The sequence below is a fragment of the Schistocerca americana genome, chromosome 2, assembly GCF_021461395.2.
Source record: "Schistocerca americana isolate TAMUIC-IGC-003095 chromosome 2, iqSchAmer2.1, whole genome shotgun sequence".
NCBI classification, from domain to species: Eukaryota; Metazoa; Arthropoda; class Insecta; order Orthoptera; family Acrididae; genus Schistocerca; species Schistocerca americana.
This window is the reverse complement of record NC_060120.1, coordinates 301,907,432-301,934,051: the sequence shown is the minus strand read 5'-3', so window position 1 is coordinate 301,934,051 and position 26,620 is coordinate 301,907,432. Positions and strand designations below refer to the sequence as shown.

Genomic DNA, 26,620 nt, shown 5'->3' with positions numbered 1-26,620 from the left:
TTGAAATTAACGATCCAATTTGAATTCCCATTGTATCCAGACACTTACTAGTGGATTTACTCCCTTTGTTCAACACACTATAGCCTGATTAATATTACATGGTAATTGACATTTCACACGTTGGAGCTGCCTTCCTCCAAGAGCAATCGACGTCACGTCCAAACTGTTCGCTATTGAAATGCTGCCGCTTGTGGTCTGTTCACATCCACTGTTTGGCAACTGTTGTGAGAAAAATGTTCAAATGTATGTAAAGTCTATGGGACTTAACTGCTGAGGTCATCAGTCCCTAGTCTCACAAACTATTAACCTAAGTTTAACTTCCGCTAAGGACAACACACACACGCCCGATGGAGGGCTCGAACCTCCGACAGCGGGAGCTGCACCAATGTTTTGGTTTGTGTTGCCGACTGTCAAATATTATTGCCAAAGATCGAATGTTATTGCCAACTTTCGAGTGCTATACACATGTTTTCCAAAGAAAAAAAAATACTGATGAATTTGATTTTCACATTTTTATTCAATAATTTTACTCATTATTTTACACGATTTGGTGAAGGGTGGCCGCGGACCCTCTAGAAAGAGCCGGCGGACCCCTAAGGGGTCTGGGAAGTCCTGTTATAAGCTAGTCACTACAACAGGGCGGCGCTGTAATTGCTGAGCGCGGTCGGTCGCGACGTTTGTAGGCTGTCAAGAAATTGGTCGGTCGATCAGTCGGCCGATAAACTGGTGAATGTGTTGAGGTCTTAAACGTTGTGTAGTCAGTGACGCGGACCCCGAAACATTCCCGCAGTGCCATAGCAGTGACGGCTCACGGCAGCACACGTGGGAAACGGTAGGGGGTAGTTTCCGGTTGCGGCGGCAGGGGGCGCAGCGGTCGGCGCGCTCGCAGCGAGAGCGGCGCGTCATTGGTCGGCCAGCGAGCAGCGTAGCCACGCTGCGCTGTGTTCAGTCCGGTGCGGCGCCGTGTCGCGTGCGAAGTCCAACCGAGTGGCGCGCGCGCGCAGTTAGCCTCTTGCTTCTTTTCTAGGGGAAGGTAAAACCTCGCAGCCGCGTATAAATAAAGCAGGCGGGCGCAGCCGGCGGCGCCAGATCGTGGGCCGCAGCGTAGCCCAGCGGAGATAAGGACGGGACTGCCTCACGCGTGATGCCCGTGGCGTAGCCGGTGCACTCCAGCCGCCAGACATGGACGCCAAGACCTACAAGAGCAAGCCCAACCCCAAGAAGGGAGCCAATCCCTTCTCCAGGGCCGTTCTCTGGTAAGTACACCTTTTCATTCTGTTAACGATACCCGCGTCTTTCGTGAAAGTGCACTTCACAGCCTAGCCGTAAGTTGCCTTAGCACAGAGTTTTAATTTGTGTGAAACTGAGTGTACAGAATCAAGTTAGGCAATTAAATGCTTCATTTGTGCGGCCACAGTGTCCGTAGTTGCTTTACAATTCTTGAGGGTATTTTTGTTCTGTTGTTGCAACTACAAATGCGTTTTTTTAAACCAGATGCGTTTCGCCTTATTAGGTAAAGCATCAGTGGTGGTGATTCTCGCTTAATTTTTCTCGCTTACATCGGGAAATGCCGTCTGCTAGCACTTCGTTGTTTTTCTGCGATAGATACTAATAATTTTGGTCTACTTTTTAGTTCTGCAGCACTATGCACTTTGTTTTTCACAAAACACTTTTATGCACACCACTGTATTCAGTTTGTTTTTGTGCTTCAACCATAAATAAAAAGCACAAAAACAAACAGTATACAGTGGTGTGTATAAAAGTGTGTTGTGAGAAACATAGGATGTGTATGGTGCTCCCGAACAACTGAAAATGAGATAAAGATTATCAGTGTCTAACGCAGAAAAACGAAGTGCTAGCAGACGGTATTTCCCGATGTCAGCAATAAATCAAGCGAAAATCGCTACCATTGATGCTTAACCCCAAGAAAAGCGAAACGCGTCTGGTGAAAAAAAAATCATGCATTTTGTAGTTGCAACGACAGAACAAAAATAACCTTGAGAATAAGTTAAGCAAATGTGAAAGTAAACCTCAGAGTGCTGGAAAAATATTAAAGGTACATCATACGCAGAAAGTAATTAGTGGTAGAGCAGTAGGACGAACATTAAACCTTGTTGATACTGTGAATAAGATCTCTCACTAGACTGTTTTATTTTAACCATTTATTGTATAAGAGGCGTTTGTATATTAAAGATCAACACTGCTGAGGGATCTGGGTAAGGAAATGACACTAGATGTAGTAGATTTCTGCTAGTGGCAATAAACTGATGGCCGAAGAAGCGTGACCACCTAGTGCAGTGAAAGCATTTCTGAAAAAGAGGAATTTGTTAGAATCTAATATAAATTGAAGTATTGGGAAGTCATTCCTGAAGGTATTTGTTTGGAGTGTGGCTGTGTACGGAAGTGAAACGTGGACGCTGAATAGTACAGACAAGGTGAGAAGGGAAAATTTGGTACTTTGGAAGAATGCTAAAGATCAGATGGACAGATCATATAACTACTGAGGTGCCCAATCCAACTGGGGAGCAAAGCCTATGGCACAACTTGGTTGATAGGACACAATCTGAGGCGTCAAGTAATTATCGGTTTGGTATTGGAGGGAAGCGTGAGGGGTAAAATTGTAGAACTAAATATGAATACAGTAAGCATGTTCAAACTGATGTAGATTGCGGTAGCTGTTCGGAGGTGAAAAGACCTGCACATGATAGATCAGAGTGGAGAGTAGCATCAAAAATCTTCAGGCTGCAAAAGCAATCAACAGTAGTAGAACGGCATGTCTTGGTATGTTAGGCCCGTATTACACTGTAAAACAACTGTCTGAAACATCCTTTATGAAAGTTGGAGCTTAATCTTGAATTTGTAAGATTGGTGAAATGTGAAATGTCTTCGGTTGTGTAAAGCGGGCGTTAGTATAACCATATTATCTGAAATCTTTCGGTAAGATTCTCGTATTTTTCAGTGCATCAGAAGACCTTTGTGAAACTTACGTACTTTTATATATTTAAGCGGTAATATTTGGAATAAGTGTAGTAGTTGGGATAGCGTTAGTTGTGTGAAGACAAAACATTAAAAATGAACCGAACGACGCGAAATAATAGTTAATTTGATACATTCTTGTAATGCTCAGTCACGATATGGCACTTGGCAGTTATCGTAACAAGCGGTCACGTTACATTAAACAAGTACAGAGGCGACTAGGGAAAAGTCAATGCTTTCAGGTCAGTTGCGCATATACCATCGACACAGATTACGCGCTAACTCACGACAAGCCGATCGTAGCGTCCTCACTCGCAGGTGCAATAACATTGTTGTCGACTAATATATACATTTCCATACACATAATTACGAAAAAGATTCTTTACAGAGCTTTATAAAACCTCGGTGTGAACAGTATTTGACATAAAAATGTTATTTTCTCGAGCTTTTTGTTTCTACTGTTTTTTAAGAGATAGGGGCATAGATAATGGACTAAGGCTGCGGCCACCGTTATCTATGACGATGCTGTATAAAAATTGTCCAGTTAATAAATACGTTGCCACAAATAAAATGGTATTTGCAATAAGATAATGAGGAGTCCCTTACTCTGGCTTCAAAAGTTAGCTTCGTAAATTATAGGTACGAAGCTGGGCGTCCACGATAACCTTTTGTCTATTGGTAGTTAAGTGTCTCCTTTATGTTAAAATTTTCCACAAATAGTAGGTTCTAGCGCAAAGCCGGTACGCAGCGTCAGAAGCCGGTTAAACGATCTAACACTACCTCATTCATCCCCATACGATTAGTGAGTCGAGAAAATGGGATATTGACTTGAGAAATATGATAGATACGTGATCTCTCTAGCTCATTTGGAAGCTTTAAGTTTGTTCTACGTAGACACTTTCTGGACTCAATACTTGACGTGAACATGGAATGGCTGAGGAAGTCGTTGACACACGCTATCCGACATATGCGAGTCTAGTGAGCTTCGAAACACTGATGATTCAAGCACTCGACGTCCAAAATAGGACTTGTTGCGACAGACAGGTGAAGCTATATTTACATCTGACGGCCGCCCGTGTTCTTTTGTCACTCACATCATCGTCACTCAAAAGTCTGTTAATGATCAGATTAAGCAGGTCGAAAAGCTCTCCACCTAGAAATTAACGCACTCATCCTTCTCTGCAGAGATCAGTCGTGTGTTACTTCATGGGACGAGTTTATCGGCATACATTAGCACCTACTAAATCTTTGGACCAAGCGCAATTAAGCATGCCTCTCACAAGGAGAGGCAGAGTTATGTTAAGACATAAGGCTAAGAAGGGTCAATGAACTTCCCCGTCATAATCTCAGCCTTGTTTCAAAAAGTTCGCCTCGCTCTTTGAAACTAATGGAATTTCAGTTACTTATTGTACAATTATTTGCTTTGAACAGTTGGCGACACAATGTATCTTTTCTCTGGTCCTAGTTCGTAAATTTTAGAGTTTTCCACAGATGTATATTCATCTGAAGTGTGTGCCGGGATGGGAAACTGAGAACGGCTATAATGGCGAACTAAAGCCTTCAGCTGAACTATGATCTGTGCGTGACCAGCACAATCGGCAGAGAACTATTGAGACAGGTTCTCGTGACAGGGCAAACCAAATGATCAGGGTTTGATAAAAAATGTTACTTTTTTACGCTATTGAAAATATTTTCAGTTCCCCTTTTTCAACCCTACGTGATTCCAGATTTATTCATAAGTAACCTGTTTACTAATTGTAAACCTCTTACGGTATGGGAAGATGTTTCAGAGCAAGTATGTACCGATTGTCAATACATTTCAATATTTGTTGCTGATGTTGCTATGTCGGGGACTACTGCAAAATAGGTAGAAAACAAAGTTTAGAGCTATATGTTGAATGAAATGTGTTTGGCTGTCAAGATAGCAATGCGTGAAGCCTTTAGTGGTTACCGTAGCAGAATATTCAAATGATCTTTCACATAACCCAGAGCTAGTGCCCAGTCCCTAGCGAATGAGACAGGAACTGAAATTGAGGGTAGTAAAGTAAAACCTGAAATGCTTAACTAAGTTTTCAAACGTTCCTTTACAACGGAAAATCCAGGAGAGCTGCCCCAATTTAATCCCCTTACTGCTAAAAAAATGAGTGAAATAAGCTTTAGTATCAGTGGTGTTGCGAAACAGCTAAAATATTTAAAATTCAACGAAGTTCCAGGGTCTGGTGAATCCCTCTGATTCTTTAGTGAACTTGCGGCTGATTCAGTCCCTTTTCTAACTATAATGTATCGTAGATCCCTCGAACAAAACAATGCCCAGTTCTTGGAAAAAAAGATCACACCTATCCACAAGAAGGGTAGAAGTGATTCACAAAATTGCCGTCTGATATCCTCGACATCAATTTTGTTGTAGACTCTAGAACATATTCTGAGTGCAAACATATTGAGTTATCTCGAACAGAATGACCCCCTCCACGCCAATCAGTATGGATTCAGAAAAAATCTATCATATGAAACCCAACTCGCACTTTTCTTACAGGACCTGCTGAAAATATTGGATCAAGGCTGTCGGGTTGACGCAGTATCTGATTTCCGAAAATCCTGCGACTTAATACCACACCTACGCTTATTGTGAAAAGTACCATCACAAGGGATATCGAGTGAAATCTGTGACTGGACTGAGGAATTATTGTCAGCGAGGATGCAGCATGTTATCTGGGATGGAGAGTCATCGTCAGATGTGGAAGTAACTTCGGGTGTTCCCCAGGAAGTGTGTTGGGACCCTTGCTGTTCACGTCGGATATTAATGATCTCAGTGACATTATTAACCACCACCTCAGACTCTTTGCAGATGATGCAGTTATCTATATTGAAGTACTTTCTGAAAGAAGTTGCATAAATATTTTCAGGTTTTGATAAGATTTCAAGGGGGTGCAAAGATTGGCAATTTGCTTTAAATGTTCAAAACTAAAATTGTGCCCCTCAAAAACAAAAAATAGTAGTATCCTGTTACCGTAATATCAATGAGTCACTATTGGAATCCGCCAACTCATACAAATACCTGGGTGAGATACTTTGTAGGAATAATTTTTTTTTTTGCTGGAATGATCGCATAGGCTCAGTCGTGTAAAGCAGGTTTCTTGGTAGGCTAGAAGGGAAGTGCCATTAGAGATTGCTTACAAACCACTCGTGCGACCCATTCGAGAATGTTGCTCAAGTGTATGGGACCAGCACCAAATAGGAGTAACAGAGGATTCTGGACGTACAGAGAGAAGGCCAGCACGATTGGTCACAGGTTTGTTTGATCCTCGGGGAGTTTAACAGATTCTCAAGAAACTGAGCTGGCAGCCCCATGAAGGGTGACATGAACTATTCCGAGGAAGCTTACTAACAAATTTCCAAGAATCTGCTTTAAATGGCCGTAGAAATATGCTACAACTATTTACATATCGCTCACTGAGAGATCCTGAAGACAAGACTACAATAACTGCAACACGCACAAGGCATTCATTCTTCCCGCACCCCATACGTGAATGGAACGGGAAGAAACCCTAATAACTGGTAGAATGGCACCTATTCTCTGCCATGCATTTCTCGGTGGTTCGCGGAGTGTCAATGTAGATCATAGTTCGGACCTTCCAAAGTGCACAGGTGAACGCCACGTAAGACGTTTTGGGAGAATTAACTGTTAATTACATCCGACAACAGATTCTCTGTGGTTGGCGATGTGCAAATTCTCTTAACGCCAATCTCAGTTCTTGTCCTCCGGTGCACTCTCGCGAATATTTAAATCAAGACGAGACACTAGACTCCTATTCATGAGGAGACCGGTCTAAATCACAGCCCAACCAACCAGATGTAAGGTCATCTGCGATTTCCCTAATTCGCTTAAGGTAAATGGTGGAGTGGTTCCTTTGAAAAGGCACGTCCAACTTCCTTCCCCATCATTGCCCAATTCGAGCTTGTGTTCCATCTCTTATCACCACGAGACGAGACGTTAAGGTTAAATCGTCTTTTCATTCCTTACGTCAGAGCAAGTGAGCGTCACTTCGTGCATAATTAACTCGCTGTTGGTGGTGTATAGCATATCAGTGGTACTTAAGAACGATAAATCAGCAGACATCTGCCAGCTTTAAGACTGTAACTCATTTCGTAGCGTCCTAGATCTGTCTGATGGTTAGGTAGGCGTTTGCACGTCTTTGGTCAGGAAAGTGTGCCAGCTTAACTCTTTCAGGCTCTCTGGGCACAGTTATGTCCATTAACTTTTACTGTGTCTTAGTTGCAACGGAAGTATTTTTCCCGACGGAAACCTGAGGTATACATTTGTGAATGTTTGTTTTCATCATGCGCAAGTGCTGCCAGCTTTTAGGCATGACTATAAAGATGTCAGCAAGTCAATGCGGCAGTGCGCAGCAGCTCGTAACCATCAGAATACACGGATATGGTTTAGAATACACGGATATGGTTTGTTCGTTATATTCCACTGTGTAATTGAATATTATTGCTAATTTACATGGTAATTATTGATCATTTTACTATTAATTATAATAGAGAAGCTTTTGTAATGGCGTCATCTAGAAAGGACTTGCAATACGGCGGCCGAACTCCCCTGAATGGGGCCTCCCTGCCAACAATGCCATTCGATCATTTCATTTTGTAATTAGTTAATTTAGTTCATAAAATGAAGCAAAAGGTACAAAGTATGTTTTGAAAACTGATACATATTATTGTATAAGTCTTTCATCTAAAATCATTAAAAATCATCTAAGAGCATTACCACACCGACAAAAACTTTCCTTCCTCCAAGAAAAATCAGGTCTGAAAGAATTACCTTTCGCTGCCCTTTATACATCACAACCACCGTGGCTGCAGATATCGTCTTGACAAAGCATGCGAGGTAACCAGAAGACAGACACGAACCACCTCCGCTGCGACCTTGCTCCAGAATGGCTGCGAGGGATTCCTCTATCGATCCGTGCATTAGACCTTGTATCGAACGACGCTTTGCGTTTCCATTTCTGACGAGACCGTTTCTGCGTTCAAGTGTTGCATTAAAATAACCTTAGGAAGTTTCCAGACACCTCGCAAAATATTTACGAGAAGAATTGTAGAAACTGGTATGTACATTTTGGCGCTTTATATTCTGATCTTAAGGTGTGAAATACATCCAATACTTGAATTAAGTATTTTTTGTTCTGTGATATACAAAGCGTTGATACTTACAATTTGTTAATATAAAGCGCCAAAATGTACATACCAGTTTCTACAATTCTTGCTCATAAACATTTTGCGAGGTGTCTGGAAACTTTCTAAGGTTATTTTAATGCAACACTCATAAAGTGTAACGATTTCTCTGCCGCAACATCACAAAATCCACGGGTATGTAGACAATAATAGCAACAGAAAAAGCGAATATTGCGTACGCACGTATATTCGTGGTGCGGTTCGACGAAATGAACAATCATTTCGTTTACCAAAGTGAGACTTTATTCGTTAAAAAATCTCACCTTACAGCAATGGAAGTTTCCTGTATGAAGCTACATATGACATCTCTGCAATGCTAAAATTTCTGATAAGAAAACCGAATATGCCCATCAGAGCGTCCTGTAGAAATCACGTGCTGTTTGAGGCTCGAGATTACCTGCAGCTCTTATGTTCAGCGGAAACGAAAGTTCTTAAATTTCGTCGCTGAGCACAGTAAAAGCACACTATTTTCCTTGGAACTGAAGTAAACGACTAAATTGAATACTAGATTCCAGATTTTAACGGATGGGATGTCCACATAAATAATTCATTCACAGAATTGATACGCCTTCCGTTTCTTTGTTCACAGTTCCTGAGTGAGACATATGAGTACCTAAATGATGTATTAGAATGCATCGGATACTCTGACTGTTCGAAGATGATGCAGTTGTCCGCAGGGAAGTAGAAACGCTAGAAAACCGTATCGATTTGCAGAATAACCTGTAGAGGATTGATGAATGGTGTAAGCTCTGGCAGCTGACGTAAAGAAAACTGATATACTGCGCACACATAGGAAAAGGAATCCACTACTGTACAACTACACTATTGATGAAAAATTGCTGGAAACAGTATCTTCCGCAAAATATCTACGAGTAACCATCTAGTGCGACTTCAAGTAGAAAGACCGTATAAAAATGGTAGGGAAAGCAGATCCCAGACTGAGATTCATAGGAAGCATCTCAAGGAAATGTAACTCACCCACTAAAGAAGCGGCCAAGGCGCATTCTTGACCAATTCTTGAGCACTGTTCATCATTGTGGGATCCTTGCCATGGGATGGTACCCAGAATCTAATGAAGGACGGCGCATTTCGTCACGGTATCGTTTAGTCTGCTCGATAGCGTTACAGAGATTTTCAACGAAAACTCCTTTGGAAGACGCTACATGCGACTGTGCGCATCAGGGAGAGGTTTACTATTGAAATTTCGAGAGAGTGGTTTCCAAGAAAATCGGACAACATATTACTTCCTCCCACATACATCTCGCGGAATGACGGCGATGAGAAAATTGGTGAAATTAGAGCTGATACAGAAGCTTACCGATACTCATTCTTCCCAAGAGCTATTAGCGCGTGGAAGAGGGAGGAGATCAGTTCCTGGTATCAGAAGTACACTCTGATACACGCCTTCGGATGGCTTGTTGTGTGTTGATGTACATGTCGTCCATGAAAGGTAAATGTTCTAACGATATGGACCTGTCAAAACTATGTTCAGAGTAAGAAACGGATTTGAGCATGCGGTAATCTTATTACTTAACTGTCATGCGTTTATCCCAATTAACAGTACTACTGGCGTTCACCTTGTACAACGCATTTAGTGAAGAGGAAGTTACATCGCAGCAGAAGCGACTCGTCTGCCCATGCAGAAGAAAACGGTGCACTACCTCACTGTCTTTCTAAGAAGACTTTTGCTCAAGTGTTGTTCAAAACATCAACAGTCGTCTATTATACCGCCTATCACAATGTCTAGCATTGGAGTCTAATTTTTGATCGATCACTGTCTTTCCTAGAATTAGATAGGTCCATGGGTGAATTCCGTTAACTCTATGCTGAAAAAGTTGCTGAAATAATTGTTCGATGTCTTATCACGTTCAGAGCCATCCATCGCCCTACCGCTACATCTAAATCACTCTAAAGCACTGAAATGGCATTTAATACTACTGTTAGTCACTTTAGTGTTCATTTTGCGATTTTCTGTGTATCCTTTGTGTTGCCCACATTTTTTTTGTTGTAGTCTTCAGTCCAGGGACTGGTTTGATGCAGCTTGCAGCTTTCCATGCTACTCTATCCTGTGCAAGCTGCTTCATCTCCCAGTACCTACTGCAACCTACATACTTCTGAATCTGCTTTGTGTATTCATCTCTTCGTCTCCGTCTACGATTTTTACCCTCCACGCTGCCCTCCAATACTAAATCAGTGATCCCTTGATGCCTCAGAATATGCCCTACCAACCGATCCCTTCTTCTAGTCAAGTTGTGCCACAAATTTCTCTTCTCTCCAATTCTATTCAGTATCTCTTCATTGGTTATGTGAACTACCCATCTAATCGTCAGCATTCTTCTGTAGACCACATTTCGAAAGCTTCTGTTCTCTCCTTGTCTAAACTATTTATCGTCCACGTTTCATTTCCATACATGGCTACACTCCATACAAATACTTTGAGAAACGACTTCCTGACACTTAAATCTATACTCGATGTTAACAAATTTTTCTTCGGAAATGCTTTCCTTGCCATTGCGAGTCTACATTTTATATCCTCTCTCCTTCAACCGTCATCAGCTGCCCACATAGGCGTTGCATAAAATACTCGAGGGTGTCAGCAGAATCGCTCTGAACGTGTTCCTGAAGAGATTTCGCGACTAATGCCTATTGTTTCTTCAAGAGATTCTTGAAATTTGCGTGGCATCCCCATTCTGTTTCTCGCCACTAATTTTATGCTTTAACATCCCTTCGTTACTTCATGATAAAGCTCCATAGTATTTGATCATAATTTGACAACAGGCAATGTGTTTCGTAAATCTCAAGCAAACATTAACAGTCACCTCTTTTTAATATTACAGTTGTACTGCATTAGAGCTATGCTCCTTAGATGCTTAATCGCCATAACACGTCAAATGCTGAACACGTGTTGTTTGCTAGTGGATACCCTGTTTTGTTTATACTCACTATTTCGTATTTATCCTCATTAAATGCGTTTTATATACATTTATAATCCATTATCTACCTTACAGCTGTGACGGTGGGTACTTTCGTTATCAACTATAATTACTTGCAGATTTTGCTACATCCGTGAATGGCTCGCGGAAAGAAATAAGTACCAGTAAAGAGCATGCACTCTAATTTCTGTGATGCTTCATGATCATTTCGTGAAATACATGTAAGAAGAGAGTAAGATGTTGCTTAACTTTCCTTGGAAAGTACGGTCTCTCAATTTTAATAGTAAATCTCTCGTTGCTGCACAACGCTTGTCTGGTGGCTACCATGGATTTTGGCAAACTTTTCAGTGAAGCTGTCACTAAACAAATCCGTTGCAAAACGAACCTCTTTTGTTTTGCTCTCACTTCACAAACTGACCCTGTAAGGGTTCCAAACTGACGAGCAGGATTTGATTGAACGAGCATTTTGGAAACTCCTTCTTTCGTGGGTGAATTAAATTTTCTGAAGATTCTTGCAACAAAATTATTCTAGCATCTGCTTTCCCAACAGCTAGCTTCACTTAGTCGTTCCACGTCTCTCCGGAGCTTCGGACTGTATCTGCATATCGTGAACAGTGAACGCAGTCCAAGCTGTTTGGTCCTTCCGATATTAATTTTATGTTTGACGATCTCTCCCGCTAAAGAACGACGTGTTGTATCCGCTAGGAAGACCTGAAACGAATTACAAAGCGGGACTGATGCTTCGTGCACTTGCAATTCGTTCTGTAGACAAGAGTGCGCAACTGCTCGAAAATGCTTCGGAAAGTCAAGGTTGGTTAGTTTGGTTGGTTGGTTGATGCGGGGGAGGGGATCAAACAGCAAGGTAATCAGTCCCTTCGGATTAGGGAAGGATGGGGAAGGAAGTCGGCCGTGCCCATTCAAAGGAACCATTCCGGCATTTGCCTGAAGAGATCTAGGGAAATCACGGAAAATCTAAACCAGGATGTCTGGACGCAGGTTTGAACCGTCGTCCTCCCGAATGCGAATCTAGTGTGCTACCCACTGCGCTACATCTTTGGGTCTCATGGATAAACAGAGCGAGTTATGCCATACGAATTCTTCGTACAGATTTTTAGCAATGATAATTTTACGAAGGCAGCATTATCGTCAGCAAACGATCTGAATTTAGCGCTCTCTGTTTGACAAATGTTTAACATGTACCACGGATTTACTCCTCTTGTGGAAGCGCATCTAACATTAGTTGCTGATATTACCAAATAATACTTAGTGCAGATTTTACATTTGCTTTCTATGATCTCCCATGTAGTATCCGTAGGAGGACGGGGTACGAACTCAACGGAAGGTACGATGATGCCGACGTGTGCAACGCCGGCATCAGTTGACCCCAAAACATTGTCCACCCTAAATTTTATTTCCTTGCTCCGTCCCCTCCTATCTGTTCGTCTTCAGGCTATCGTACTAACGCCTCGGTTTGGTTCAGTAACAGTGTATGCACCAGGAAATTTCCCACACACATTAGGGTCAACAACTACCACTGTTGTTTTACAGTGCTGGTCGACGCTAGCGGTTTTACGGCCAAAGCTCGGACATCGGGCAAACCGCGAGTCCGCCTACTAATTGTCGATGACGAAACTACAGATACCGGGAAGTCCTAATGCGTTTCGGTCACCATACCACCTAGCTACAAGCTTCTTGCCGTACGTAGTCGGAGCAGTCTTAGGAAGTAAATTTCTGTGATCAGAGTAATACAAATTAATCCTCGGTCTGAGAAAAATACATTCACGAGTGACGTAGAAACATTGAACAAGGTATATGCAGTAATGCGTACTTGAGGGGAACACTCTATAGAAGTAAATTTATTGCTTTGCCCGTAAATAAGCAGAAAGACTCATTACTGTAAGGTTATATTAGGTTGGTGCATAAGTTCAAAGTGTTTTTGTTTTGCATGTTGGTATTCCGATTGCTAAGGGCTTATTTATTGATTGTCATTTTTATTTATAATTGACTGTTACCATATGAGTTTACATATTGCCATTTTGAGATGAGTGGAGCTATGGCCGCTATAAAGCGGAGTTCCAAGTGGAGAAGTTATTTTTCTGTTTCCGTTCAATAAAGGGGTGACAGCAGTGGAGGCGTCCAGAAACATTTGCGCCGTGTGTGGGGGTAATGCCATTGGACAGAGCAAAACTAGCAAATGGTTTTAGGGAGGTTCGTTTTGGTGTTAATGACTCTCCACGTTCAGTAAGACCTTCGCCGTTTGAAGAAATTGTTTAAGCGCATACATCTAAACTTATCTACATCAGTGTACTCTAGAACCGGCAAGTGTGAGAAACTGTGATCATTTCACTATCGTGCGGCGACATTTGCGTGCAATGAGGAAGGTTCAAAAATCGGGTGCATGGGTACTGCACGCTCTAAACCAAAATCATAAAAATCAGCGGGTGGCCATCTGCGCATCTCTGCTTGCTTGTCATCAGTTGGCTCGTGAACAACACCGATCATTCATATCCTGTATCGTTACTGGCGACGAGAAATGGTGTCTTCATGTTAATATAAGGAAAAGAAAGGAACGGTTGAGCCCAAACAAATCAGCAACGCCCCGTATAAGGACCTGCGCGCATCTATAAAAGATGATGATATGCATCTGGTGTAACAGACGGTGTGGCGTACTATGAATTGCATCACTGATGACATTTGTCAACCAGTGAAATGTCTTGCAGACGCACTCCAAGAACAGCGATCAGGCAGACAACCCCAAGTGATGCTACTCCACGATAAAGCCCGCCCGCATTCTCTTAGACTGACAAAAAACTCTACAGGAGTTGTGTTGGGAAGTCATTCCACACCCACATTATTCACCTTGCGCCCTCAGATTTTCTCCTTTTCCGCTCTCTATTGATCTTCCTTGAAAGAACTTCCTTTCCGCATAAAAATGCGCTCAAAACAGGGCTCGATGAATTCTTCGCCTCAAAAGAACGTTATTTCTACACTCGTGGAATCGAAAAGTTACCTCAGCGTTGGCATATTGTTGTAAGTATTGAAGGAGAATATATTATTGACTGAAGTCTCTGTTACGTGTACCTCTTGTTTATTAAACTTACGGAAAAACGCTACTAGCTTATACACCAACCTAATACTTTTGACGATAAATCACTGGAAACAGGAATAATCGAGAAATATGTGGGAGTATCCAACCAGATCACTTAAATAGAAACGACGGCTTAAAATAAGATATAGGAATTAGTCTGTCAAGTTGAGATTCATTAGATTAATTGTAAGTAGATGTAACTGATTCGTAAAAAGAGGCTCAACAAAAACTAGTTAGATCAGTTCTGGAGTATCGCTTTTCAGTTTGGAACTGCTGCCAGGTGGGTCTAATAGTGGGAAAGAGAAGTCCCGAAGAGGAGCAGCGCGTTTTGTCTGGGGTTCGTTAAATAAGGGCGAGTTAGTTACGGAGACGCTTATCACTGCAGTAGCAGACATTACAAGAAAAGCACAGTGTATCATGGATAGGTTAACTATTAAAATCCTGATATCTAATGTTAGAAATAGGAAAGGTAGTACTTCCTCCACATAATTACAACGAAATTGCAACAACAGGAAAAATTTGATGTTAGAGCGCTTATGGAGGCTTAATGACAGTCTTCTTTCCAAGTTTCGTGAAAGGAATGGGATAACTGAGATATATCAGACGTGCCGCTCTTCACATTCAGTAAGCTGACTCGAGGAGTGAAGTGACAGATTCAGCACCACCATAGCTAGCAGCTGCTTCATTCTCAATTAAGCGAAGATAAATGATCATTTTTCCAAACTGAATACTTTGGCTGAGATTAGTGGATAATGCACGACTATTAAACACTAATTTTACTATATTTCACTTAGTTTCACAAGCAGCTTGCGAACAAAGTTCTCCATGACTCACGTGTGATTTTCAATTAGCTTTTCCGTTAGCTCAACTTTTAGCAAAACAAAATTTTGAAACAACCGCATCGTGCAAGGACTGATACTGTGACATTATGTGCAATACGATTAATGGAGATTATGCTCACGGATTAGAAAACAGTCTTGCAATGCTGTATTTGAGAGGAAATAATGCACCGTCCTCTCATAAAACCTTTCAAGCAGATCTTTTATTTATTTAAACAAAATTTACGCATTGTTTCTGTTTATCTTAAATTTATCATCTACAAAATATGACGTAGGTTACTACTTTTTGGCGTAGGTTTTCGATAAGTGCTCTAGTGTTCGTAATTATGCATAGCTGTGAATTCGAGACCACTGTGGAAACGTTCGGTAACGCGGCTAATTTTGTCAGCTCTGATGCCACGCGCGAGGAAAATGCTGAACGGTGCATCCCAGCTAATGACCGGTGTTGGGGCTGGGGGAGGGGAGGGGAAGAGGAGAAGAATGTTACGGTGCCCAGTAAGCGAAATGCGAGAGCTGATATGGCTCCGAGGGGGACGGGACAAGATGTTCTCCCAGTCCCTACTGGGTGGCAACAAGGAACGTCCGCAGCGGGGATTCGTGCCAAATTACTGCACCACACGGATCGATGTTGCAGTTGTTATGATCGCTTCTCTTGTCGGTACTGTGGCTTCGGACTAGTGTGTAACAGGGCACCAGTTGCTGCTGATCTCACATTCGCCCCCCCCCCCCCCCCCCCTGAGACTTGTGGGTTCAGAAGCAGAAGACTTGGACAGCATTCATTGTCGTATTGTCTCAGCGCTGAAGTTTTGTGCGTTACAACATACTCCTACTCGCCACATTTGATACCTGCAATGAACCTACCACCATTCCAAAGATCACGTTCACCGCTGTTTCATTGACCATACTGTTACATACTTGGCGTTGGTAAATACACAAGCCAATAAAGTCTCCGAGAGGGTCCTAATTCAAAACACACAAATTTATTTCCATTATGAATGAACGAGCACTTAGTCTCCCTTCACACTCCAATCTGACCAAATGCTGTGTCTAAACCGTCATTTTTCATTCGTTCCACCTTGCATTCCTTGATTCCTTAAATTTTTAGTCAACTCTGGTGAAAGGGTAGTCTTGAAATTTATGTTGTAAAACACTATTGTAAAATACATATGATCCTGTTACAACGTTTCTCAGATTTGTATATATATATATATATATATATATATATATATATAAGTATTCTCACCTTGCTCATCTCTTTGAGATAGTTTGTCTTAGCGTGCTGCCTTCGCGTACGATTACAGCAAATAAAAGTAATTCTTCCTCCCACATGATATCTTTCATTTTTTGTTACGAAGGTGCATAATTTTCTATGCGTTGCTCATTATGCAACTAGCTTCGTTCTTTGCTGGCCATCGTTTATCACTGCTCAGTCACTTGTCATAAGAGCTCATCAAGTGAATAGAACGACCTTACTATCACCAAAGGCTCAGTTAATTTCAGTTTTACTTATACTGCACTTCGGATTCCTCTGTACTGTTCCATATGAACTCTGTACGTTCCAGGCGCGGAATTTAATTTTATTTTCTAAATATTTCATTTCCTCATTCTACTCTTTGTTGAGTGAGCTGCGCCTGTAAAATTGGGCAAATGATATAAAAAAACAATGTAGAAAGTACATTTAGCCCAAATCGTCACAATGTTTTCCTGGTAACGTTATAAATCTACTGAAAACTGTCAGCGAATGTTTATTTTGGAATCAGTTGAAACATTGACTAACGTCATCAAGTTTCTGACGAAATACGACGTTGATACTCGTTAGGGCGCCCATGGTCGTTGACATTCTAATCTAGAAGTAGTTGGTAACATCCTTTATGATAACTTGCATAAAATGTTACCAACAATAACAAGATATCAAAACGAACAGAGCCACCGCAAATAAATAATTGGAAAACGTGCGGAAACGATAGGAGGAAAACTAACTCAAGAACTTTACGTGAAAAAACGATCAATACACGGCTTTGTAACGCGTTGTTAGTATAAGGATTTTTGCTTCACCGATTGAAATATCACTAAAGTACTGAAGGTTAGTAAGTTCACTGAATCCATTATGCAGAAAATGAAAACCACATACAGGAAAAAAAAAATCAATCTTTTCAAGCAAGTTACCTCCAAAGTTGGATTCACACATTTCCTCAACAATACTGACGTAATATTCATTGCAGAAAAAAGGTCACTACTCAGCAAGAGTATTAAACACACTTAAACTCCGCTGGACGAAAAGAACCGAGGTAAGTTCATCAGCAGGGTCACTCAGATTTCAACCTTCACCCATCACAAGCAAATTGACAGAAAAACAGACTACAGCAAAATCAATTTTAGATGAGATGCTAAAACCACTCCGCGCACACAAGAAAAGAGAAGACGCTGTAAGACTGAATTAAATGCATATAACGCAACAATTGTAAAAGTTGACAAGATCAATACGACCGTATGAAATGAACAATATACAGAGGAGAAAACTTCAGACTTCTTACATGGCAACAATAATACAGAAATACCTAAGGACCCAACAGCCAGAACCCAACGGGTAATTAAATACATTTCGAATAACATGAATGTCCTAATAACCACTCAAGAAGCAATAAACATTGAATCAATGAGACGTCAAGCATTTCCACTCAGGTGAGAACCAAAAGTCCACAAAATGAAATCACCATCAGAGATGTAATGAATTAAGAACAATCCAACATTCAGACTCCAAACAAAGCTTTTTTGTCGGTTATGGGTATTAGTACGTGATCGAAGGCCTAACTTTTCGTCTTCCATTGCTGGAGACATTCAGGCCTCAGTGTCTACGGAAGCAGTTGCAGTGTTAAACCACATCAGCACATCGAAGTGTTTATATTTGTCGTCACAACGGTAGGTTATGGAACTTGTACTTTTGAATTTCTATGGCCTCTGATTACATTTCAGCATAGCAAGAGTTTATTAAAACCACAGTGTCAGAGAAACGACTTCGGTGTATAAAATGCCTTGCTCTTTCTTTCCAATGTTTATAGAAACCACAAAAGAGGCACTGTTACCCACCTTAAAGGAACACAAGCAGTTGTCGCCTGGGCAAGACAGAAAAGCAGCAGAAGCAGATTGTGCAATTCAGTTTCCCTGACAGTATGGTTTTAGCACTACCTAACCACCACTACGCTAGCACGTAGGCTACAGAGGGCCATCAAAATTCAAATGCACAAAGCAATTTCAACAGAAAAGGTGAAGGACTGAAATTAGACAAGTTGTGTGCTGTAGTTCTAAATAGAAGAAACAGTGCCAACTCTTCCCCACTATAAACTCCTTAATACATGTCGACGCGACTCCGCCATGTTGGACTGCGGTCTGATGACGTTAGGAACCAAGCGTTATGGGGATACACCTAAAAAAATTCGGCTTGCTGAGCTTGTTTGAGAAGGCAACTGCTTTCTGTGTCGTTGAAGCCTCTGACGAAGCTTCCAGCACTGGAAGACGAAAAGTTAGGACTTGTACCAAGGCCTATTGTCAATACAACAAATGTCGTAACGCAAATACCGGCCATGAAAACCTTCAGTTCATGATTAACAATCTCTACGAAATTCCTAATGAAACTCTTTCAGTAACAACAGAACACTTAGAAGCAAAACAGAGCTAACGCAACATGTCCAAAACATAAAATTTCCAGATACAGCCACACTTGGTCATCTGACACGTAAGACCTATATTCCATTGTACCTATACCTCCTGCACTGCAGATAAATACCAACCTATAAAAATACAGATACCTCCCAGACACCAGAATTCGCACCCACAGTTAATTCAAATTCAACAATTAACTCTAGAAGCAGATTCTGAATGCCAACTACCGCATCATTATTTGCGACTACAATTGTGTAGATATCAAAATTTAAATCAGTGGCACAAAAGATAATATCCGTGAGTTAAACAGATTGTTAAACAGATTCCAATACGATATCATTTTCACAATTAAGCACCAAGTAGATGACAGCCTAAACTTTCTAGACCTGACTATAAGAATAATGAATTATACACAAAATTAAATATTGTGATCCTACCACAACGCACCTCTTATCGCAAGGTAACACAAAAAACAGCATTCAGGTATATCGTCAAGAGCCCTGTCCAGCTACCACTCTTAAGTTCAATACAAGCAAGAAATGAAAGTAATAAAACAAAAGAGGTGTTACAAATGGCTATAGCGGCTCCACAGTTGACACACTCAAACAGTAATGGCGAAATAATCACAGCACAAAAAGCGTACAATAAGATCTTCCATACATTCATCCGTGGGTAACATTCAATATTAGATGATACCCAATGTCTTTAAACTCCGAGATACAAACATCTTTTACCTCTGACAAAAAGACTGGGCATAAATTGCCTCAAAGCAACAATATAAACACACTGCACCGGTGATATTAGTTTATCTGTAAACCTCTGCTGTCATCCATTAGATGCCTTTGCAGTGCGGGACGTACAGATACAATGGAATATAGGCCTTTGCCGGCCGCTACGTCAGTAGACCAGTAGAAATGGTGAAGTGTGTATGTGAAGCTGCGTTTGTGTAGCGAAGCCTTAGATGGATCGCTGATCGGTAATCAACCGCTAATATATTGCGATTGACTGAGAAGTTAGGACAAACACTTCTTCATGAAGATGGTATTGGTGTAGAAGACGAATAATTCGTGTGTGTTCTGGTATTTATTATACTATAAAAATATTACCGCCGGTTAGGAATTGATAACGTAACACTAACACACAACTGCAGTCTGTAGCTATACGGAAAGTTAAAGATGGGAGCAGTGAAAGTCAATTTAAACATTGTTCTGATAAGAAGCTTAAGTCGAAAGTGTCGTCACGGTGTTTGATGACAACACACTAGGGAACATATACGTTGGTTATCACGTCAGAGGCTTGAACACACATGGGCACGTTCCTGAAAAGATATCCTAAACTGAAGACTAAAAGCAATATTAAAAGCGTACTTTCCTATGTGGCAAAGAAAAGTAAAGGTATTGTATTGTACTGTATGTTAACAGGGAGCCTAGAAACGACGGAGAAGCTCCATCCCCGCGGCAGCCGCAGTGGTTCACAACCCTACGACGACTATCGCGGACCACTTCACCCCTCCGTCGCCCCACACCGAACCACTCTTTCTGGGTTATTGTGCTGTTCAGCCCCCGCCCCCCCCCTCACCCCCCCCCCCCCCTCAGGGAACGTCTCACACCAAACGAGTGTAACCCCTATGTTTGCATGGTAGAGTAATGGTGGTGTACGCGTACGTGAAGAAACTGTTTGCGCAGCAGTCGCCGTCATAGTGTAGCTGAGGCGGAATAAGGGGAACCAGTCTGCATTCGCCAAGGGAGATGGAAAACCACCTAAAAACTATCCACAGACTGGCCGGCTCACCGGACCTCGACCCAAGTCCACCGGGCGGATTCGTGCCGTTAGACTGCACGACTAACTGGGCGGGCAAGGTAACAGTTTTTAAAGCAAATCGTAGATAGACGTCAAGGGTATGCAAACTTCCCAGCGTCACTGGAATTTATTACTAATTTGAAAAAGGAGTTAAAGATATCATGCCACATAACCATGCTCCAAGCAGGAAAAGAAAAGGACGACGAAGAAGAGAGTATTAAAACAGATCAAAGATATGTTGAAGTCAACGCGCATATCACGACAGATAAGATCCAAATGGCTTCTGTGTAACTGTGACTAGCGTCGATTCAGCTATGTGATTTCTTCCGAAAGCATACTATCTCTGAAAGGGGAGAGAATCACTGACTGGACATGTCAAACCGGTTAAGTACGACACACAGTTACGCGATGGGTGTCGCTATATCAATGGATGTACGATTGGCTTTTTTCTAAGAACCAAATGGAGAGTTTAGATCCCGTGTGTCAAGGGAAATAGAAGGAAATAAAAAAATAACGGTGCCCTCCAGATTTCTTCATACATGCTAGTGTGAGCGGAAATATGACGAAAGAACATTTGAAGACTTTTTTTTTTCAGTTCTCAATCCACATTTGCCAACCAAGTTACTAGTACTTCGTGACTCCTGGTCTGGACATAAGGATGAAAAAGTACCACTGGAAGGCTCTGGAGGAAAAGCTGTTTTAAAAATCATTTCGTCTATAAGGACAAAATATGCACAACCTCTGGACAAAACCTTCAGGCAACGTAAAACATGTACCAAGAGAATAACAGACTTTATTAAATTACGTATCATTAACATGTAGCTAAAACTGAATGACAGATTATTTATCACGAAAATGCATTCTGTCATTTACAGTCTATCATCTGCGGAAATATATGGGCCAATACTTCGTTACGCATGGCAGAACACTGATTACGATATTGGTGAACTTGTGGACAGCTTCAAAAGTGTCATTGACGTGGCATTCTACATTGATATTATAGAATGGACAGTTACGACATCTTACAAACTTGCTTTTCTTCGTCGTGCGTTTCGTAGTAACTCATACTGCTTCGAGGCTTTTATTGAAAGTCCTCACTTTCATTTGTAGTGGATACCTTCATTACGTTTGGTTTCTACAATGGCATCGGTACTGATATCTAGAGCACTTTTACAGATAGCAGGAAAAGACACCGGCACATTGACCAGTACGTAAGGATAATGTAACCGAAAGTTTATACAGGTGTGTTTGTTCGAACGCAATACTTTCCTTGTAAGTAACGACTACCTACATTTTCGTCTGACAGAGTTTTGCGATGGCAGTCTTTTACCAATTATTTGTAGACTTGGAACTTTGGTTTTGATTGCTGTTATTTTCGCTTGCTTGTAATATGACACCACCATCGACAAGAAACCTAGTTTTGTAGGAAGAAAGAACCGCATGATGTGACCACCAGTTGCTGCAAACAAGTGTGTCCCAGTTGGAAAGGTTCATTCAGCTTTGCTGGAAGCACCTCCCTCCGCTGACTGATAACCCTTTGCATAATCCTCAGAATTGTCTAATGAGTCTGATCAACTTTCCAAGTGAATACTTAGCTCAGTTTCTATTTCATATAAGGTATCTGACACTACTGCCTGCCTGCCGTATGTACAATGCAGTTTTTCACGGTCGGTACTTCTGTTCGTAAATTTCGTTTTATGAGCATTTAACACTGGTCCAAACCATATTCCTAAGCCTAATGTTAATTCTCCTAATGATATCAGGGGCTATAGACTCATATAGCAGTTTGATTCTGACAAGCTCAGAAAGCCGAACTGTTAACACGCATACCAAGTAACGGTCGGGCCGTGTCATGTAATCAGACCGCTGTATAAGATGGCGGTTTGCCGCCGACGTGTGTTACGGACCTTGTGAATCACAATACTTGGAGGAAGATCTCGATTTAATAATTGCTTTCGGAAGAAACGGTTATTCTGACAGATAAATAGGGCACTATATGCCAAAAGATATGGACCTACTGAAATGGACTAAGGAGGGAATTTTTTCCATATGAAAAGCAGTCACAAATCGCATTAGCAGAGTACTAAGACAACACGGTATTGCCACAGCGTTCAAATCAACAAGAAATGTGCGCGAATAATTTAACACTGCAGAAAACCAATACCCGCTGCTTACCACAACAGGAGTACACAAAATCGCTTGCTCATCCGGTCAAGTGTACAGAGGAACTAAAAAAGGAAGTACTAACACCCAGCTTAAAGGACGCAAGAGCAATATTCGACGGACAGGGAGAAATCACAAGCTGGAGCTCGTGTACTGGGCTCACCGAAACACCAAATTCGTTTCTCTGATACTATTGTAATGGAGGTCCAATCATTACTGTGGTAGAATGTACAGAGACTGTAGAAATTCAAAAAGCACGAAAACAACTTTAACAGGAAAGAAGGATTGAAAATTACACACAGTGTGACCATTGCTGCTGAATAAAGCAAACAGTATAACCTCTTTCTCACTGCAACCTACGTAACACACGTCGGCTCAATAGTGGTCTGAGACACCGGTGTGACGTTACGGCTCAGCTGTTGCGTGGGTGCACATAAACAGTTCGGTTTGTTGAACTTGTGCAAGTCCGAAAGCTCTGAGCCTTCATAGCCTCTGATGCCTCAGCCACTAGCAGACGTAACGTTACACACAGAAGTATGCCTTAAACCATGTCATAACCCCCTATAATACAAAATTCACCACTAATACTATTATTCGTCCCTCACACGTACAAACCGAGAGGCGTAGCGCGGTGGTTAGCACGATGGTTCAAACCCGCGTTCGACCATCCTGAGTTAGGTTTCCCGTGATTTCCCTAATTTGCTTCAGGTCAGGATGGTTCCTCCGAAAGGGCAAGGCTGATTTCTTCCTCCATCCTTCCCTAACCAGATCCTGTGTTGCGTCTCTGATGACATTGTTGTCGATGGGACGTTAAACACTAATTTCCTTCTCCTCACGCGTACAGTGGGTATCAGTAATGCAAAAATAATTAAATTTTATAGTCTTTGATGTTGGGAAATTCTATATAATTAAGAACTATATATTACGGAGCTCTAAAAATATATCGCTCCATAGAGGGCATGGCTATCACTAAATACATTTAGCGTTAGTCTAGTGCAATCGCTTTCAGTAGAGGTTATTTGCATGTTAACGTATGGTTATTCAGTAGAACAAGCAACGTCCGCACGTGTGATAAAAATTTGTAAAATGTTACACCGTTACTAAGACAGTTTTCCCTTCCATTTTGATGAGTTGTTACGCAGAGTTGCTTAAAAATGTAAGTACGAAGAGAAATTCATTCTTAGAAATTTAGTTAAATCGTTACCTTAGGATGAGAAGCAAAGCTTTGTTATAACCTTCACAAAAAAACATCGGTGTCACTGCATTGTCAGTCAGCGAAGTTTTCTTAAAGTTTAGTATTTAGCCCTCAGTGGTCCTAGTGCCAAAATTTTGTCGCTGATAGTAAACTGTCTGTTCTTAGTCGTATTAAATATAGCAGTGGAAACGCAAATAGATGGGGAATCTGCGTGACTGTTTCTTACCTTCATCTGAAAGTCAAAACTAGCAATGTGATGAATTTCAACATTTTAAGCACGTTTGGAAGCATTTCGAAGTTACTGTAAACATGTACTGAGTTAACAGCTTATGTATTATGCGTAGGTCTCAGCAGTTTCACCAGACTTATACGTTTCTAATGGCGAATCAGCAGTTTTAGTTCTTATTTGGCACTAATCGAAAAGGAGAACGAATCTGCCATCCTGTGTTTGAAGAAAGGCACAAACAACCTCCAAAGCTACTTAAGGAAACCACTGAATTGAGAATTTAAGACGAGTTGACTGGTAAATGAAACCTGTTCCTTCCAATAATACACACTTCATTGTCTCGAAACCAGAATACTTTATAAAATCTATTTCTGGGCCTTTGAATGATGTCGATGTGAAAACATTTCACTAAACTTAGTCGAAGCAAATGATTAATTCCAGTATAAAATCATCCTCGCTGCGTCCTGAGGAATAAAATTTACATGTTCTACAGAGTGGTTTCTTGAAAACCATTCGTTTCTGGTTAACTGATTTGAAAGTTCTTCAGAGAAATATGCTTCCGGTACGACAAAACTGTTACGCTAACATTACTCATATGCCGTTACATTGCATTTGTCTTCGTAGTCACTTTTCTGAAATGACAGACGATTCATGTAGACAGCAAAGGGACAAAAAAAATCTCAATGCTTTGCGATTCGATGCCCTTCAAATATTAAACCACGTAAAAGAAGTTCACGGGTAATTATTGCTAATGTAACGTTAAGTTTCCGCACATGACACTATTTTTGCGGTATTTATCGATTGCTATATCAGGAACGTACTTCATCAATAATTTAAGACTGGCTGGTATAGATTGCCTGTAGGTTATGAGTACATACATGAATGAAATTAATAATTCCATGGCTACTAGAATGAAGAATGCAGATTAGTTCAGAATAGTGGAGTTCATCGAAATTCTTTCTTCGTTGATTAGTGATGGTCGGTAGTATAATCTTTCCGTCGCCCGGATGCGCCAGCAAACTCTTAGATTTCGCGCGGAGTTGAGGGTATGTAGACGGACTGCTGAGTCACGTTGCTGTAATGCCCCGGCTTCATCCGACTTGTAGGGCGGATGTCTGCGATTCAGCTGGCTCAGGTAATACGCCCTCAAGCTCGCTCCGCAGCTAAGGAAACGCTGCATTTAAAAGTGCATTTAAGCAGAAAGATAGTAAAACTAAACCGCAACTGTGTGGCGCAGAGCTCTGAGACGGACGATTATCACCCCCTTGTACTGGAAAAGGACTAACTGTTGAATCCGAGCAACGTTGCGGAATTACTGTTAGCGTTTAAAGAGGGCGAGGAAGAGCCCCCTCTGAAACCTATCTTACTTTCTTCTTTGCGCAAGACCCTCGCCCAGGAAACACTACGACTTGTCTGGAGAATAGCGCTGATAATACACATTTATAATGGGGTAAATATAGGTAAAATATTGCTTTTCAGTCCTAGCATATACTTAAACCTAAATTACTCAAAAAAGGTAGTTACTGTCTATGGATCAGTACGCTCTTATCTGTTTGAAAGGGGTATTAGTTCGATAGATTTAGATTTATAACCATGCTTAGATCAATCCACATAGTTTATACATAGATTCACAGCAGTACGCGAAACTCCACTACAGTCTTACAGATCCTTATCCAAACAATAATCAGATCAATGAACGACTAATTAGGCTGTATCGGGGAAGATGGAGACTGTTTTCAGCAGGAAAGAGTGGTTTCTTTGGGGAGGTGGGCGCGGAGAGAGGAGTGGGGTGGAGGAAGCGCTTTTGTGTAAAATTATATTACTTGAACAATTGTAGAACCATAACTGGACTTTGTAATGGAATCTGCTCTATTATACGAGACGTGGAATGATAAAGAGATTAAGATGTACATACTTAGCTGCTCCGCCTGTAGGACATGCCAGTCCACACAGTAATGTTAATCAAGGACCTTCTGATTGGTTCCTCCGCCATAATTCTCTTTTATTTCTACTCGTTTCCTTATTCTGTAATATAGCTTGGAAGATGTAAATGCCACACTGAAGCAAGTGTTGCTGGGTTGGGTTGTTTGGGGAAGGAGACCAGACAGCGAGGTCATCGGTCTCATCGGATTAGGGAAGGACGGGGTAGGAAGTCGGCCGTACCCTTTCAAAGGAACCATCCCGGCATTTGCTTGGAGTGATTTAGGGAAATCATGGAAAACCTAAATCGGGATGGCCGGACGTGGGGTTGAACCGTCGTCATCCCGAATGCGAGTCCAGTGTGTTAGCCACAGCGCCACCTCGCTCGGTAAGCAAGTGTTGTGTACCTGGTAATTGCGAACTGTGAAAATGGCTTGAGATTCAGTGCTAGCGACAAGAATTCTGTAAATACAAATGGATATGCATAACATAAAGGTAAAATACCCAAAGCTAGTTACAAACATGAAAATTTTAAGTACAACAATGTTCTTGTTAATGTATGTTATCTGTGGCTACTTTATG

General features: G+C 41.4%; 1 protein-coding gene across 4 annotated transcripts in view; it reads left to right on the top strand.

Annotated features, from left to right (window-relative positions):
* Positions 1-963: 963 nt before the first annotated feature.
* The window catches only part of LOC124595000 (ATP-binding cassette sub-family C member 4-like), a 207,039-nt gene continuing 181,382 nt past the window's right edge, over positions 964-26,620 (top strand). For all 4 annotated transcript variants that reach the window (XM_047133547.1, XM_047133545.1, XM_047133546.1 and 1 more), the window contains exon 1: positions 964-1,256. In XM_047133547.1, coding sequence (XP_046989503.1) covers positions 1,183-1,256 — 74 coding nt within the window. In that variant the 5' untranslated portion in view covers positions 964-1,182. The remainder of the gene's footprint in view (positions 1,257-26,620) is intronic.